Source organism: Lethenteron reissneri, chromosome 24 (genome assembly GCF_015708825.2).
Source record: "Lethenteron reissneri isolate LAM-NWPU_2019-01 chromosome 24, ASM1570882v1, whole genome shotgun sequence".
Classification (NCBI taxonomy): Eukaryota; Metazoa; Chordata; class Hyperoartia; order Petromyzontiformes; family Petromyzontidae; genus Lethenteron; species Lethenteron reissneri.
The window spans coordinates 405355-423335 of record NC_083802.1 but is presented as its reverse complement, the minus strand read 5'-3'; the positions used below and the strand labels follow the sequence as shown (position 1 = coordinate 423335).

General features: G+C 57.1%; 1 protein-coding gene across 1 annotated transcript; it reads left to right on the top strand.

Annotated features, from left to right (window-relative positions):
• On the top strand, positions 1 to 17716 carry LOC133346317 (tropomyosin-1, isoforms 33/34-like). Its single transcript, XM_061557813.1, has 7 exons — positions 1 to 375; positions 5162 to 5261; positions 7017 to 7076; positions 8487 to 8733; positions 13867 to 14035; positions 16393 to 16530; positions 17548 to 17716. Exons 2-7 carry the CDS (start codon positions 5208 to 5210, stop codon positions 17714 to 17716), a joined length of 837 nt encoding a protein of 278 aa, XP_061413797.1. The 5' UTR covers positions 1 to 375; positions 5162 to 5207.
• Positions 17717 to 17981: the final 265 nt, after the last annotated feature.

Below are 17981 nucleotides of genomic sequence, written 5' to 3'. Positions count from 1 at the left end.
GTTGGTGGCCTTGTCTCCCCAGTGGTGACGTTTTTACACACACCGCACCGGGGTACTCATTTGATGCCGAGTCGACCTAGGGGAGGCCCAGGACCGGTTCAGATAATCGCCACGGGTGTTGGTGGCCTCTGAGCGGGGAATCGAACTCGGCTCGCCGGGTTCGTAGCGCAGCGCAGCGCTACTAACGCCGCTGCCACATCGCTGGTCACCATAGGAACCTCATACACACAACAACGCTCACTCTCGCACACACACACAACACTCTCGCACACACACACACACAACACTCACACACACAACACGCGCTCATACTTCAACTGTTCATGATCGCTTCGACCTCCTCCGCGACTTGATACCGAGAGCAGCGACAAGAAGGTTCGTGTCACGGAGGCTGTTTCGTGAGGAGCTCTTTAAAACCTCGGCCACGAGCAGCCATGCGCAAGCCCCTCTCCTCTCCTCCCTCTCCTCTCTTCCCTGCCTCTCCTTTTCTTCTTTCTGTTTTTATGATCAGAGGAAACAAGAAGATGCTCGGTGTAGTCGGCACTTTGCTTCGTTCATCATTTCGTTTTTTTCAATGCTTTGCTTTATGTGACCCCCCCCCCTCCATTTTTAAATGAAAGATTTCACGAAAAATGTCACGCTCTGCTCTCCTCCTTCTTACCCCTTACCTCTCTCTGTACCCCCTCTCTCTCTACCCCCCTCTACCCCCTCTTTCTCTACCCCCTCTCTCTCTACCCTCTCTCTCTCTACCCTCTCTCTCTACCCCCCCTCTCTCTACCCCCTCTGTCTACCCCCCCCCCTCTCTCTACCCCCTCTGTCTACCCCCCTCTCTCTCTACCCCCTCTGTCTACCCCCCCCTCTCTACCCCCTCTGTCTACCCCCCCTCTCTCTACCCCCTCTCTCTACCCCCTCTCTCTACCCCCCCCCCTCTCTACCCCCCTCTCTCTCAATCCCCTCTGTCTACCCCCCCTCTCTCTCTACCCCCTCTGTCTACCCCCCCTCTCTACCCCCTCTGTGTACCCCTCCCCCTCTCTCTACCCCCTCTGTCTACCCCCCCCCCTCTCTCTACCCCCTCTCTCTCTCTCTACTCAATGTCTATGTTCCCCCTGTTTTCCATGTAATATTTGTAATTTTTATTTTCATTTTTTTTACTACGACAAGCGCTGCATCTGCACCCAGCCCTTCTCGCAGACCTACCCTCCTCTGCTCACCCTCCTCTGCTCACCCTCATCCCTCTCCTCTTTCTCCCTACCTGAACGGGACTGCCACTCGAGGTTGATGGTCTGTCCGCAGCGGCGTACACAGACAACCGTGCTATGCGTTGAACTTATTTCGCACCGTACGTTTCCAACCGTGCTATGTGTGTGTGTTGAACTTCCTTCGCACCGTACGTTGCCAACCGTGTTATGTGTGTGTGTTGAACTTCCTTCGCACCGTACGTTGCCAACCGTGCTATGAGTGTGTGTTGAACTTATTTTGCACCGTCGGAGGTGCGGGGAAAGGAAAACAAACTAAACTTAACACGCAGTTCTGAAAAATGAGTTTGTCAATGTAGATGATGATGATGATTTAAAAGTGCATCACAGCTCCAAGTGGCTTCCTAATATCAGAAGGAAGAGAGCGTTCCAGACGGCCGCAGAAGCGAATCTGGAAGCGCTTGACGCAGTGAGTCTGTGGGTCTCTGTGTGAGTCTTTGGGTCTCTGTGTGAGTCTATGGGTCTCTGTATGAGTCTATGGTTCTCTGTGTGATGAGTCTATGGGTCTCTGTGTCTATGGGTCTATGTGTGATGAGTCTATGGGTCTCTGTGTGGTACATGGGTCTCTGTGTGATGAGTCCATGGGTCTCTGTGTGAGTCCATGGGTCTCTGTGTGGGTCTATGGGTCTATGTGTGAGTCTATGGGTCTCTGCGTGATGAGTCCATGTGTCTCTGTGTGAGTCTATGGGTCTCTGTGTGGGTCTATGGGTCTCTGTGTGAGTCCATGGGTCTCTGTGTGATGAGTCTATGGGTCTCTGTGTAATGAGTCTACGGGTCTCTGTATGAGTCTATAGTTCTCTGTCTGATGAGTCTGTGGGTCTCTGTGTGACGAGTCTATGGGTCTCTGTGTGAGTCTACGGGTCTCTATGTATGCATGTTGAACTTCTTTCACACCGTGCTAATCGGCGGTACGGGGAACGTAAAACAAACTAAACACAACAACAACAACAAGCGGTTCTAGAGAAATGAGTTTGCCAATCTAGACGATGATGATTTAGAAGTGCATCACAACTCCCACTGGCTTCCTCGTATTAGTAGGAAGAGAGCGTTCCAGACGGCCGCAGAAGCAGCAGCAGCATCTGAAAGCGCCGCGCAATGTTGAAGATGATGACGACGATGATGATGGTGACGATGATGATGATGACGATGAGGACGACAATGATGATGATGACGATGATGACGATGACGACGATGATGGTGACAATGATGACGACGACGATGACAATGACAATGATGACGACGACGATGACAATGTCGATGATGATGACGACGATGACGACAGACGACGACGAGCGGAGTTTGTCGTGACGACGCGTCACGCTCCCCTGGCGAGAGAGTCGGCGGCGGGTGGCGCTCGACTTCACCGGGCACCGCGGAGTCGATTGTCGAAGTGTCGGGACGGGTTGTGCGAGCGGCGAGTGCCCGCTCACCAACAGCCGCAGGGTGCGTCGGTGGCCCGCTGCCCCCAGGGCCTCCCCCTCTGTTCAGCGAGCAACGATGGACACGCCGAGTTACTTAGAGACGTCTCTCTCCCCCCCACTCCCCCCCACCAGTACCGGACGAAGCGAGTGCGGGGACTGTAGCAGATGTTATAAAGGGGCCCTGATAATAAAAAAAAACACTTAAATATTTAAACACACGAATGTTTAACTTGCACAGTAACGTCACGTAGAAGGGAAGTAATAAAATAATAAAAATAAAACATAATAAAATAATTCTCACGACGTTTCGGCCACAACGCAAGCAGCCGTCCTCAGGTGAACGGCTGCTTGCGTTGTGGCCGAAACGTCGTGAGAAATATTTTATTGTGTTTTATTTTTATTATTTTATTATTTCCCTTCTACGTGACTTTACCGAAAGAACCAAGAAGATGAATCCCTACAGTCACGAAAGCTTTAAATCGAAATTGCACAATAAAATCTTGATTTGAAGCTATCGTGACTGCGGGAATCCATACTCGTTGGTTCTTTCGGTGAAGTCACGTGGGTAGCAAATCGATCAAACAAATCACGACGTTTCGAACGCAACACAAGCGCCTGTCTTCAGGTGAAAATCACAAGGCAGCAGACGACGCAGCTGTCACGATGTTTACCTGAAGACGGGCGCTTGTGTTGCGCTCGAAACGTCGTGTTTTATTTTATTTTATTTCTACCCACGTGACTTTACCGAAAGAACCAAAGAGTATAGAGTTTGCACAGTAAAGTAATTGTATTTTTTTTATTTGCTACACAGCCAGTTGTTAATACGACAAATCGTTAACCTTAAACACCCCGGTCGTTCGTAAAAGTCGAAGGCGGTATAGTACTATAGTAATAGAGCAAGTGCAGAATCACCGGACCGGAATTGATCGCTTGAAAGCATTTAGCGCGGGGGTCCCTTGAAAGTGCGGAGCCCGCAGCATATGTAGCTACTTGTGCTACTGGGGTAATCCGACACTGCCCCCCCCCCCCCAGTTCTGTTGTTGGTGGTGGTTGTTGTTGTTGTTTTGTGGTCGGCTGAATAGCGGTTGTGGTGGTTGCGGGGAGCGCTACGAACCGGGGCGATCACCCGAGTTCAATTCCCGTCTCGCGGAGAGACAAAGGCGGCCCGGGCGTGCGTGGTGCTGGCCAACCCACTCCCTCGTGTGCCACAGTGCCGGACTTCATAGGTTCTTGCTAACAGCACTTGCCCCAACAGTCTGTTAGAGGCTACACGGGGGGTCTTTGTCTTTGTTTCCTTAATAGGCGCTGCTGCTACTCGCTAACAGCACTTGCCCTGACAGTCTGTGAGAGGCTACACGGGGGACCTTTGTCTTTGTCTCCTTCATAGGCGCTGCTGCTAATCACTAACAGCACTTGCCCTGACAGTCTGTGAGAGGCTACACGGGGGATCTTTGTCTTTGTCTCCTTCATAGGTGCTGCTGCTGCTACTCGCTAACAGCACTTGCCCCGACAGTCTGTGAGAGGCTACACGGGGGATCTTTGTCTTTGTCTCCTTCATAGGCGCTGCTGCTAATCACTAACAGCACTTGCCCCGACAGTCTGTTAGAGGCTACACGGGGGATCTTTGTGGCCGTTCATGCCATCTGCCAGCAGGTGGCAGTACACATCAACGGATTTTTTTGTGTTTAATTTTATCAAAATAAATTTCATCAACACCGTCCTTACGTGATCCACTAACCCAGAAATACTTTCGCCTCCAAGAAGGGGAGGTAGGGGACGCTGAGGTCGGGGTTGAGATGTTGACTACCTCGCCTGGTACGCAGGAGGTAGTGGCTTCAATTCCGACCCTGACGATGCCTGCTGCTGTATATGTGGAGTCTGCGTGTCTTTCATCATCATCATCACGGTGGCTAGGAGATGTTAACTTCCTCGCCTGGTATACAGGAGGTCGTGGCTTCAATCCCGACCCTGACGATGCCTGCTGCTGTATATGTGGAGTCTGCGTGTCTCTCATCATCATCACGGTGGCTAGGACATGTTGACTACCTCGCCTGGTCTACAGGAGGTCGTGGGTTCGATCCCGACCCTGACGCCTGCTGCTGTATATTTGAAGTTTGTGTTGTTTCTCTCTCTCTCTCCCCGTGGTCGCGTAGATTTTTCTCAAGGCCCTGCGCTTTTTTTCCCCTCCACACTTTAGAATCGAGGTCACCACACGTTCAGAGAGTTATTTGGCTGCTGCTATAAATGTCCACGTGGTGATGATGATGATGATGAGCCACATCGTTGAGCTATCATCTGTGAGAGCCAGGCCGCTAATGAAAAATAGCTCCTCTCTAGCCCAGTGGTGGGGCCTTAACCTGGTAAAATAAAATACGAAATAATAGTTAAGCGCGCTTGGCTACGTACGGTGCGAAAGAAGTTCAACATACACACAGCACAAACACACACACACAGACTGCGGGCGCCTCGGTGATCTCCCAACAGGAGACGGAGCGACAGCAGGCGGAGCCGGTGATCTGGGTTGTCCATCATGAACCGGAGACACGAGGGGAACGATCCGGTCCTCCGTACGCTGGCTCGCGAGGTGAGCGCAAGAGGTCACGGTGTGTGGTGGTGGTGAGGATGACCTCTGACCTCTGTGTGTCACGGATTGTGGTGGTGGTGAGGATGACCTCTGACCTCTGTGTGTCACGGTTTGTGGTGGTGAGGATGACCTCTGACCTCTGTGTGTCACGGAAGCCGCTGACCAGTGATCGCTGAGTGCCCCTACGTTCGAATCCCGGTGTCAGCCGTCATACCACAGCGATTAACACCCACAGAGACCCATAGACTCACATAGAGACCCATAGACTCACAGAGACCCATAGACTCAGACAGAGACCCATAGACTCACATAGACTCACACAGAGACCCATAGACTCACATAGATACCCATAGACTCACATAGACTCACAGAGACCCATAGACTCAGACAGAGACCCATAGACTCACACAGAGACCCATATACTCACATAGAGACCCATAGACTCACAGAGACCCATAGACTCAGAGACCCATAGACTCACATAGACTCACACAGAGATCCATAGACTCACATAGAGACCCATAGGCTCACATAGACTCACACAGAGACCCATAGACTCATATAGAGACCCATAGACTCACATAGACTCCCATAGAGACCCATAGACTCACATAGACGCACAGGGACTCACAGAGACCCATATACTCACATAGAGACCCATATACTCACAGAGACCCATAGACTCACATAGACTCACACAGAGACCCGTAGACTCACATAGACTCACACAGAGACCCATAGACTCACATAGACTCACATAGACTCACAGAGACTCACATAGACTCATAGATTCACACTAAGACCCATAGACTCGCATAGACTCACAGAGACTCACATAGACTCACATAGACTCACACAGAGCCATAGACTCACATAGACTCACATAGAAACCCAATAGACTTACCTAGACTCACAGAGACTCACACAGAGACTCACAGAGACTCACAGAGACGCATAGACTCACACAAAGACCCATAGACTCGCATAGAGACCCATAGACTCACACAGAGACGCATAGACTCGCAGAGACCCATAGACCTGTGTAGAGACCCATAGACTCACACAGAGACCCATGGACTCACACAGAGACCCATAGACTAGCATAGAGACCCAGAGACTCGCATAGAGACAGACTCACACAGAGACCCACAGACTCACACAGAGACCCATAGACTCACGCAGAGACCCATAGACTCACACAGAGACCCACAGACTTGCATAGAAACTCACAGACTTACAAAGAGACCCCCCCCCCATCGACGCCATGACACATGGAAACCCACAGACTCACATAGAGAGATGTTCATGACGGTTTTGATTGAAATAATGGCGGCGATGATGATCGTGGTGTTGGCGGTGATGATGATGGTAGTTACGATAATGATGGTAACATCGATGGTAGTGGTGGTGTTGGTGGTGGTTCAAACCCGGCGACCCGGGTTCGATTCCCGCTCTACGGCCATCGGCACCGGTGACGATTCTCTGAACCGGTCCCGGGCCTCGCCTAGCTCGACTCAGCCTCAAATGAGCACCTGGTGCGGTGTGTAGTAAACATCGCAACCGGGGAGACAAAGGCGGCCGGGCGTGCCGACTGGCCACCGACCCCGTCGTGTGCCACCGTGCCGGCCTTCGTAGTAAGCTGCTCGCTAACAGCACTTGCCCCAGCAGTCTGCCAAGGCTACATGGGAATGCTGATCTTCGTTTTTTGGTGTCGTCACCGTCATACGGATCTCGCCTTTTCCACCTTCCGCTCAGCTTCGCAGAATCCAAGGCGACATCGAAGCTCATATTCCAGCTGATGAAGACGCCTACCACGTGAGTGGCGTGTTCGTGTCGCTGGCGTTTGGGCACCACGTGATCATCGGAGTCGCCGTCGTTTTAGAAAATCTGCAACGCCCAGATTTCTTCTTATTCGTTCTCCAGAGAGGGAGGGGAATGATTTCGGAGACGGAGAAAAGATGCAGTGGGAAGGGGTGACTCGGAGAGAGAGGGAATGAATCGTCGAGAAAGAATGATTCGGTGAGAGAGAGAGAGCGAGACCACGATTCCGAGATGGAGAATATTCGGGAACGAGGAGGAGGAGGAGGCATCGACTGCCGATGCGCGTTCATCCATTTCTGTGGAGCCGCTTTGTGTTTTGAGCGTGTTGTCCGTACGCCGCACCTCCGATTAGCACGGTTGGCTATGCACGGTGCGAAAGAAGTTCTACATTCATAGACTCGACACTGCCCCATAGACTCAACACTGCCCCATAGACTCAGCACTGCCCCATAGACTCAGCACTGCACCATAGACTCAACACTGCCCCATAGACTCAACACTGCCCCATAGACTCAGCACTGCCCCATAGACTCAACACAGCACCGTAGACTCAACACTGCCCATAGACTCAACACTGCCCACAGACTCAACACTGCACCATAGACTCGACACTGCACCGTAGACTCAACACTCCCCATACACTCAACACTGCCCACAGACTCAACACTGCCCATAGACTCAACACTGCCCACAGACTCAACACTGCACCATAGACTCAACACTGCCCATAGACTTAACACTGCCCACAGACTCAACACTGCCCATAGACTCAACACTGCCCACAGACTCAACACTGCACCATAGACTCAACACTGCACCATAGACTCAACACTGCCCATAGACTCAACACTGCCATTAGACTCAACACTGCACCATAGACTCAACACTGCCCATAGACTCATCACTGCACCATAGACTCAACACTGCCCATAGACTCAACACTGCCCATAGACTCAACACTGCCCATAGACTCAACACTGCACCATAGACTCAACACTGCCCATAGACTCAACACTGCCCATAGACTCAACACTGCCATTAGACTCAACACTGCACCATAGACTCAACACTGCCCATAGACTCATCACTGCACCATAGACTCAACACTGCCCACAGACTCAACACTGCACCATAGACTCAACACTGCACCATAGACTCAACACTGCCATTAGACTCAACACTCCACCATAGACTCAACACTGCACCATAGACTCAGCACTGCCTATAGACTCAACACTGCCCACAGACTCAACACGGCACCTCCGATTAGCACGGCCGGCTACGTACGGCGCGAAAGAAGTTCAACGTCCACACAACGTGCACACAACGTCCACACAACGTGCACACAACGCGCACGCAACGTGCACACAACTCACACGCTGCAATTCTCTCCGACGATTCCAGGAGAGGAGTTCAGCACTCGACCCGCCTCCTCGTCGACCCCAGCGCAACTGCGCGAGTTGGGACCCCTGGGAGCCACTGGAGGATGAGGTGGAGGTGGACGCCTCCTCGAGTCCACCACGAAGGTGCAGGTGGAAGTCGCTCGCCGCGGACGACGCTCGCTCCCTTCGGCGAGATTTGGCCGTCGACCATCGAATCGCCGTCGCTGAGATTCACGCCCAGAACCGGGAGCTCGAGGAGGCGAAGCGAGGTGCCAAAGGGCGACTCGGCGGGGGGAGGGGGGTGGTGGTGGAGTGGGGTGGAGTGGGGGTGGTGGAGTGGTGGTGGAGTGGGGGTGGTGGGGGTGGAGTGGGGGTGGTGGAGTGGTGGTGGGGGTGGTGGAGTGGGGGTGGTGGGGGTGGAGTGGTGGTGGAGTGGGGGTGGTGGGGGTGGAGTGGGGGTGGTGGAGTGGTGGTGGGGGTGGTGGAGTGGGGGTGGTGGGGGTGGAGTGGGGGTGGTGGAGTGGTGGTGGGGGTGGTGGAGTGGTGGAGTGGGGGTGGTGGAGTGGTGGAGTGGAGGTGGTGGAGTGGGGGTGGTGGAGTGGGGGTGGTGGGGTGGTGGAGTGGGGTTGGTGAAGGTGGTGGAGTGGGGGTGGTGGAGTGGTAGGGTGGGGGTGGTGGAGTGGTGGTTGGGGTGGTGGAGTGGAGGTGGTGGAGTGGTGGAGTGGGGTTGGTGGAGTGGGGGTGGTGGAGTGGGGGTGGTGGAGTGGTGGTGGAGTGGGGGTGGTTGGGTTGGTGGAGTGGAGGTGGTGGTGGAGTGGTGGGGATGGTGGGGGTGGTGGGGGTGGTGGAGTGGTGGTGGTGGAGTGGGGGTGGTGAAGTGGTGGTGGTGGAGTGGTGGTGGAGTGGGGGTGGTTTGGGTGGTGGAGTGGAGGTGGTGGAGTGGTGGAGTGGGGTTGGTGGAGTGGGGGTGGTGGAGTGGGGGTGGTGGAGTGGTGGTGGAGTGGGGGTGGTTGGGTTGGTGGAGTGGAGGTGGTGGTGGAGTGGTGGGGATGGTGGGGGTGGTGGGGGTGGTGGGGGTGGTGGGGGTGGTGGAGTGGGGGTGGTGGAGTGGGGGTGGTGGAGTGGGGGTTGTGGAGTTGAGGTGGTGGAGTGGAGGTGGTGGGGGTGGTGGAGTGGGGGTGGTGGAGTGGGGGTGGTGGGGGTGGTGGGAGTGGTGGAGTGGGGGTGGTGGAGTGGGGGTTGTGGAGTTGAGGTGGTGGAGTGGAGGTGGTGGAGTGGGGGTGGTGGGGGTGGTGGGGGTGGTGGGGGGTGGTGGAGTGGGGGTATAGAATTTAGTTTGAGTCACTTTCATTTACTTGTGTGTAAGCGGATTCATCGTTGCAATTAATTCAGCTTACAAATATACACGGCGGGCATATTCGTAGGAGTTTAACAACACATTGCAGGCTTTCACGACCAATATCATCCATAACATATGTTTTTTTTTTTGTTAGATAGCGAAAAATATCTAAGCCATTTAACCCCCAAAAAATCCTATATTATGGATATTTGAAGACTGGCTCTCCCAAGGCAATCGGGCCACCGTTCTCACACGTGGAGACCACCAAGCATCAGGGATGGAGGGAGAGAGGAGGGATGGAGGATGGAGGGATGGAGGGATGGAGGGAGGAGGAGGGAGGGAGGGGGAGGGAGGAGGGAGGGAGGAGAGGGGGGGAGGAGGGGAGGAGGGAGGAGGGAGGAGGGAGGAGGAGAGAGGAGGAGGGAGGAGGAGGGAGGGAGGGAGGGGGGAGGGAGGGAGGGAGGAGGAGGGGGAGGAGGAGGGAGGGGGAGGGAGGAGGGGAGGAGGAGGGAGGAGGGAGGGAGGGAGGGGAGGGAGGGAGGAGGGAGGGAGGGAGGGAGGGAGGAGGGAGGGAGGGAGGGAGGAGGGAGGGAGGAGGGAGGAGGAGGGGAGGGAGGGAGGGAGGAGGGAGGAGGGAGGGGAGGAGGGAGGGAGGAGGGAGGAGGGGGAGGGAGGAGGGAGGAGGGAGGGGGAGGGAGGAGGGAGGGGAGGAGGGAGGGAGGAGGGAGGAGGGAGGAGGGAGGAGGAGGAGGGAGGAGGGGGAGGGGAGGGAGGAGGGAGGGATGGAGGAGGAGGGAGGGAGGGAGGGAGGGATGGAGGGAGGATGGATGGAAGGATGGATGGAGGAGGAGGGATGGAGGGAGGAGGGAGGGATGGAGGGAGGGAGGAGGAGGGATGGAGGGAGGAGGATGGAGGGATGGAGGGAGGGATGGAGGAGGGGGAGAGGGAGGAGTGGAGGGAGGAGGAGGGCTGGAGGGAGGAGGGAATGGAGGGCGCGGAGGAGGGATGGCGGTGAGGGATGGAGGAGGAATGACGGGAGGGCTGGGATGGAGGAGGAGGGATGGAGGGAGGAGCGGATGCGAGGGAGGAGGGAGGGATGGAGGGAGGGATTGGAGGGGAGGGAGATGGAGGGAGGAGGGAGGAGGGGAGGGAGGAGGATGGAGGGATGGGAGGAGGAATGGATGGAGGAGGAGGAGGGATGGAGGGAGGAGGGGATGGAGGGAGGAGAGGTGGAGGGATGGATGGGAGGGGTGGAAGGGAGGATGGAGGGAGGATGGAGGGAGGAGGGAGGGGGAGGGAGGAGGGAGGGGAGGGAGGGAGGGAGGAGGGAGGGAGGGAGAGGAGGAGGGAGGGAGGAGGGAGGGAGGAGGGAGGAGGGAGGAGGGAGGGAGGGGAGGAGGGAGGAGGGAGGAGGGAGGGAGGGGGAGGGAGGAGGGAGGAGGGGAGGAGGGAGGAGGAGGAGGGAGGAGGGAGGAGGGAGGGAGGAGGGAGGGAGGAGAGGAGGGAGGAGGAGGAGGGAGGGAGGGAGGGAGGGAGGAGGGAGGGAGGAGGGAGGAGGGAGGGAGGAGGGAGGGAGGGAGGGAGGAGGGGGAGGGAGGAGGGAGGAGGGAGGGAGGGAGGAGGAGGGAGGGAGGGAGGAGGGGGAGGGAGGAGGGAGGAGGGAGGGAGGGAGGGAGGAGGGAGGGAGGGAGGGAGGAGGGAGGAGGGAGGAGGGAGGGAGGGAGGAGGGAGGAGGGGGGGAGGAGGGGGGAGGAGGGGGAGGGAGGGAGGGAGGGAGGGAGGAGGGAGGGATGGAGGGAGGGATGGAGGGAGGGAGGGAGGGAGGAGGAGGGATGGGAGGGATGGAGGGAGGAGGATGGGAGGGAGGAGGGATGGAGGGAGGGATGGAGGGAGGAGGGAGGAGGGAGGGAGGGAGGGATGGAGGGAGGAGGGGATGGAGGGAGGGATGGATGGAGGGGAGGGATGGAGGGAGGGGATGGAGGGAGGAGGGAGGGAGGGATGGAGGGAGGAGGATGGAGGGAGGAGGGATGGAGGGATGGAGGGAGGAGGGATGGGATGGAGGGAGGATGGATGGAGGGAGGGTGGAGGAGGGAGGGATGGAGGAGGGATGGAGGATGGGAGGGAGGGAGGGAGGGAGGAGGAGGGAGGGAGGGATGGAGGGATGGATGGAGGGATGGGAGGGAAGGGATGGAGGGAGGAGGACGGATGGAGGAGAGGGATGGAGGGAGGAGGATGGAGGGAGGGAGGATGGAGGGAGGAGGGATGAGGGAGGGGAGGGAGGGAGGAGGGATGGAGGGAGGAATGGAGGAGGGAGGGAGGGAGGGATGGAGGGAGGAGGGATGGAGGAGTAGGGAGGGAGGGAGGTAGGGATGGGGAGGATGGATGGGGAGGGAGGGAGGAGGGAGGAGGGATGGAGGGAGGAGGGAGGGATGGAGGGAGGGAGGAGGGAGGGATGGAGGAGGGCGATATAACCCGACCACGCACAACACCGCACAGATGGACGCAAGAATCCCACTTCCGTACCGCCTGGGCACGGCGCGCTATTGACACGAGCAAAGCCCGGCCGCAGGGTAGAAACCAACCAACGAGCCGTGATCAGGACACAAACACTCGGCGCGGGCTACCTCGGGGTCACGGCGTGCGGGTTGGGGGTAAACACAAACACAAGAGGGTGTGATGACTCGCACGCGTTCACGAGAGAGGTATTGGGTTTTAGTCCCCGGGGGGCACCGATCGGCTTTCCAGAGCAATTTTCACGAGCTGCGTTTGTTTGAGCGAGTGCAAAACAAGCAGAAAAGCGAAGAACTCGCTCGCGGATGGTTTCCATCTTCTGCGTGTCATCAGCATCGCGGTGGCTCGGAGATGTTGACTACCTCGCCTGGTCTACAGGAGGTCGTGGGTTCGATCCCGGTCCCTGACGATGCCTGCTGCTGTATATTTGGAGTTTGCATCTCTCTCTCTCTCATCATCATCAAGGTGGCTAGGAGATGTTGACTACCTCGCCTGGTGTACAGGAGGTAGTGGGTTTCGATCCTGACCCCTCACAATACCTGCTGGGTCTGTCCCGTGACCTCCTCCTCCTGTACCTAGCCTGGCACAGCAGTCAACCCATGGCACCTGCTGGGTCTGTCCCGTGACCTCCTCCTGCACCTAGCCTGGCACAGCATGGCACCACCTGGGGCTGTCCCGTGACCTCCTGCACCTAGCCTGGCACAGCAGTCAACCCATGGCACCACCTGCGTTTAGACTAATTCGATGATTTTGCTGCTATAAAATGTCCAAATGATGTTGAGCTATCATTTGTGGCCAGGTCGCTTTTGAAAAACAAGTTAACACCTCAGTGGGACTTTGCCTGGTAGGATGGGGATGGTTGAGTGTTCTATGTGTCTGTGTTTGGGTGATGTGTTCACCTTTCTTATACTTTGCACTCCTATGTGTTTGTTCTGTAATTGTGTTTGCTGTTGTAACGTTTTACTGGAAGGAACCTCCTGGTTACACCAGCCCACAGGGGATTATTGTGTCCGTCGTGCAGGGAGGGGCTGGGTGGGGAGGGGAGGGTGGGGAGGGGCTGGGTGGGGAGGGTGGGGCTGGGTGTGGAGGGGAGAGTGGGGAGGGGCTGGGTGGGGAGGGGCTGGGTGGGGAGGATGGGGCTGAGTGGGGAGGGGCTGGGTGGAGAGGATGGGGCTGGGTGGGGCTAGGTGGGGCTGGGTGGGGAGGGGCTGGTCACCCCGTGGTGCCCTTACAAAACTCAACGTTTAACCTACTCACGCCGGCTTGTGCCCGCCCTCACAGTCGGGCATATTTGCGGAATACACCACGCCGCCGTTGACCCTGCAGGCCATTGACCGAGCAACCCAACAACGTTCCTACCAGCTCCCTCCGCAGGAGGACAATGTGTTCACCCCGTGTCCCCGACTTGGAAATCTCTGAAAAAGAGCTTTATAGCTCTTCGGATTCCTCCTACAGGAGCGGGGTGAGGGAGGAGACCGCTCATGAAGAAAGTTATTTTTAAAAATGTGTTTAATTTTATTTGAACATTTTAACTGAAATCTCTCCTCCCCAGTGCTTGGACAGCGCATCGAGTCCCTGCGAGCGAGGCCCAGGGAGCCCGAGGCGAGCCCGCAGGGCCTCCGGGAGACCCTGCAGGAGTTGGGCTCCCAGGGGAAGAGGACGCAGCGGCAGCTGCAGGCGCTCAGGAAAGACGTGAGGCTTCTGCAGGCCGACGTGGGCAGGTGAGTTAAATAGGGGGGTGAGGGGAGGGTGAGGTGAGAGTGGGGGGGGAGTTGAGGTGAGGGGGTGGGTGGTGAGGGTGGAGGGGTGAGGGGGTGGGTGGTGAGGGTGGGGGGGTTGAGGTGAGGGGGTGGGTGGTGAGGGTGGAGGGGGGGGGTGTGAGGGGGTGGGTGGTGAGGGTGGGGGGGGGGTTGAGGTGAGGGGGTGGGTGGTGAAGGTGGGGGGTGTGGTGAGGGGGTGGTGAGGCGAGGGGGTGGGGGGTGTGGTGAGGGGGTGGGTGGTGAGGGTGGGGGGGCTTGAGGTGAGGGGGTGGGTGGTGAGGGTGGGGGGTGTGGTGAGGGGGTGGGTGGTGAGGGTGGGGGGGTGAGGGGGAGGGGGGGGGTGGTGAGGGTAGGGGGGGGGTTGAGGTGAGGGGGTGGGTGGTGAGGGTGGGGTGTGTAGTGAGGGGGTGGGTGGTGAGGGTGGGGGAGGGGGGTGAGGGGGTGGATGGTGAGGGGGGTGGTGAGGTGAGGGGGTGGGTGGTGTGGTGAGGGTAGTGAGGTGAGGGGTGGGTGGTGAGGGTGGGGGGGGGGGTTGAGGTGAGGGAGTGGTGGTGAGAAGGTGGTGGGGGGGGTGGGGTGGTGAGGGGGGGTGAGATTGGGGGGGGGTGAGGTGAGAAGGTTGTGAGGTGGGGGGGGGGGGTGAGGGGGTGGTGGGGTGAGGGGGTGGGTGGTGTGGTGAGTGGGGTTGGTGAGGTGGGGAGGGGAGGGTGGTGAGGTGAGGCGGTGATAAGATGAGAGGGAGGTAGGTTGGCAGGGATAGGTGAGGGGGGGGTGCTGTGGAGAATGGTGAGGGGTAAATGTGAGTGGTGGTGAGGTGAAGAGTAGTGAGGTGGGGGGGGGGGGTGAGAAGGTCGTGAGGGTGGGGGGGTGGGTGGTGAGGGTGGGGGGGTGAGGTGAGGTGAGGGGGTGGGTGGTGAGGGTGGGGGGGGGGGGTGGTGAGGTGGCGAGGTGAGAGGGTGGTGGGGGGGGTGAGAAGGTTGTGAGGTGAGGGGGTGGGTGGTGAGGGTGGGGGGGGTGAGGTGAGGGGGTGGGTGGTGAGGGTGGGGGGTGGTGAGGTGAGGTGAGGGGGTGGGTAGTGAGGGTGGGGGGGGTTGAGGTGAGGGGGTGAGTGGTGAGGGTAGAGGGGTGAGGTGAGGTGAGGGGGTGGGTGGTGAGGGTGGGGGGGTGGTGAGGTGAGGTGGCGAGGTGAGAGGGTGGTGGGGGGGGTGGTGAGGGGTGAGGAGAGTGGTGAGCGGGTGGTGATGAGGGAGGGGGTGGCGAGCTGATGGGTGGTGATGTGAGGGAGTGATGGTGAGGTGAAGGTTAGCTGAACCCTTTCTTGGGCCTCCCCTAGGTCGACTCAGCCTCAAATTAGCACCTGCTGCGGTGTGTAGTAAACATCGCCATTAGGGAGACAAAGGCGGCCGGGCGTGGTGCTGGCCACCCACCCCCTCGTGTGCCACAGTGCCGGCCTTCATAGCCGCTACGCTAACGGCACTTGCCCCATCAGTCTGTTAGAGGCTACACGGGGGATCTTTGTCTTTGTATGGTGAGGTGTAGGGCAGTGAGTTGGGTGAGGTGAAAGGGATAATTCGCTAAAGGTGAGGGGTTAATCGGTCCACTTCCAGTCAGATAAGGTGAGCTGTTTCTTTATCTTCGTGTTGTATGAACGCTTATCTTGTATCTTGTATTTTTCGTTATCTCGTATCGGGTATTATTGTGCGTATGTGTGCGTCGTTCTATGGCGGTTGGACCTGGGCACTTAAACCTCGTTAATTATTGACTCAGAAACACTGGAAGGTTAGGCGCAGGTGGGAGCGGTTGTGGCTCTAACGAGTGCCTGGGTGAGGTGTGGTGCAGTAAAACATCGCCACTGGGGAGACAAAGGCGGCCGGGCGTGGTGCTGGCCACCCACCCCCTCGTGTGCCACAGTGCCGGCCTTCGTAGGTGCTCGCTAACAGCACTTGCCCCGACAGTCTGTTAAAGGCTATTCGGGGGACCTTTGTCTTTGTCTCCTTCATAGGTGCTCGCTAACAGCACTTGTCCCGACAGTTTGTGAGAGGCTACACGGGGGACCTTTGTCTTTGTCTCCTTCATAGGTGCTCGCTAACAGCACTTGTCCCGACAGTTTGTTAGAGGCTACACGGGGGACCTTTGTCTTTGTCTCCTTCATAGGTGCTCGCTAACAGCACTTGTCCCGACAGTTTGTGAGAGGCTACACGGGGGATCTTTGTCTTTGTTTCCTTCATAGGTGCTCGCTAACAGCACTTGCCCCGACAGTCTGTTAGAGGCTACACGGGGGACCTTTGTCTTTGTCTCTGTGCCATGTTCCCGCCAAGGATGCTGTTTGGCCAGGTGGATGGGGGGCCTGTGGCCCCCCGTGACGAGCCGGGCCCCCCACACAAAGTGGAGCCCCTTGAGCCCCCCACTCACGAGGCGCCGGTCTACACGGGGGGGCGACTGTCAGCCGAGATCAGGTAAACAACAACAACAACAACGATACTAACAACAACAACAAACTACACAATAACAACAACAACGAGAATAACAGCAATAACAATAGACACAACGGCAACAATAACAGCAACAACAAACGCAACAACAACATGGCAACAATAACAAAAATGACATAAACAATAGCAACAAACACACAACAACAATAACAGCAACAAAAACAAAAAAGAACAATAACATCAACATCAATAACAAAAAACAACAGTAACATCAACAACAATAACATCAATAACAATAACGTCAACAACAATAACAGCAACAACAATAATAGCAACAACAATAACAGCAACAACAATAATAACAATAACAGCAACAACAATTACAAGAAACACCAGCGGTGGTGTAGCGGTTAGCGCTACGCTGCGCTACGAACCTGGCGACCCGAGTTCGATTCCCGCTCACGGCCAACAACACTCAGTGACGATTATATGAACCGATCCTGGGCCTCCCCTAGGTCGACTCAGCCTCAAATGAGTACCTGGTGCGGTGTGTGGTTAACATCGCCACTGGGGAGACAAAGGCGGCCGGGCGTGGTGCCGGCCACCCACCCCCTCGTGTGCCATGCCGCCTTCATAGGTGCTACTCGCTAACAGCACTTGCCCCTACAGTCTGTTAGAGGCTACACGGGGGATCTTTGTCTTTGTGTGTGTGTGGATGTGTGTGTGGATGTGTGTGTGTGGATGTGTGTGTGTGGATGTGTGTGTGTTGATGTGTGTGTGTGGATGTGTGTGTGTGGATGTGTGTGTGTGGATGTGTGTGTGTGGATGTGTGTGTGAATGTGTGTGTGGACGTGTGTGTGTATGTGTGTGCGTGTGTGGATGTGTGGATGTGTGTGTATGTGCGTGGATGTGTGTGTGGATGTTTGGATGTGTGTGGATGTGTGTGTGTGTCTTGCACATGCGCTGCTGCATCTCGCCAACAGCACTTGCCCCAGCAGTCTGTTAGAGGCTACACGGGGCACCTTTGTCTCTTGTGCGCAGTGCGTTGCGGATGATGTACGCGCGGGGAGGGGGCGGCAACGCCGCGCGTGTTGGACGCCCTCAACGAGCTGCTGTGCCGAGCCCAGGCCGCGGAGATGGGTGCGAAGGGAGGCGCCCATCTCCCCGAGGCCCGCCAACCCCGCCGGCGACACCGCAGGCCCCCCCGTGAGACCGTCGGAGGGGTGGGGGGTGTGTGGGGGGGTGTGTGTGGGGGGGGGTGTTGTGGGGGGGTGTGTTGGGGGTGTGGGGGTTTGTTGGGGGTTGTGGGGGTTTGTGTTGGGGTGTGTGGGGGGGGGTGGGGGGGGTGGTGTTGGGGGGTTGTGGGTGGGGGTTTGTGTTGGGGTGTGTGGGGGGGGGGTGGGGGTGTGTTGGGGGGTTTGTGTTGGGGTGTGTGGGGGGGGGGGGTATGGGGGGTGTGTGGGGGGGGTGTGTGG

Excerpts from the sequence above, each read along its gene's own strand:
- LOC133346317 (XM_061557813.1), top strand. The coding sequence starts at position 5,208 with ATGAACCGGAGACACGAGGGGAACGATCCGGTCCTCCGTACGCTGGCT. Across the intron at positions 14,036-16,392 it reads CTGCAGGCCGACGTGGGCAG|GATGCTGTTTGGCCAGGTGG; the intron begins GTGAGTTAAATA and ends GTTCCCGCCAAG. Across the intron at positions 16,531-17,547 it reads CGACTGTCAGCCGAGATCAG|TGCGTTGCGGATGATGTACG; the intron begins GTAAACAACAAC and ends TCTTGTGCGCAG.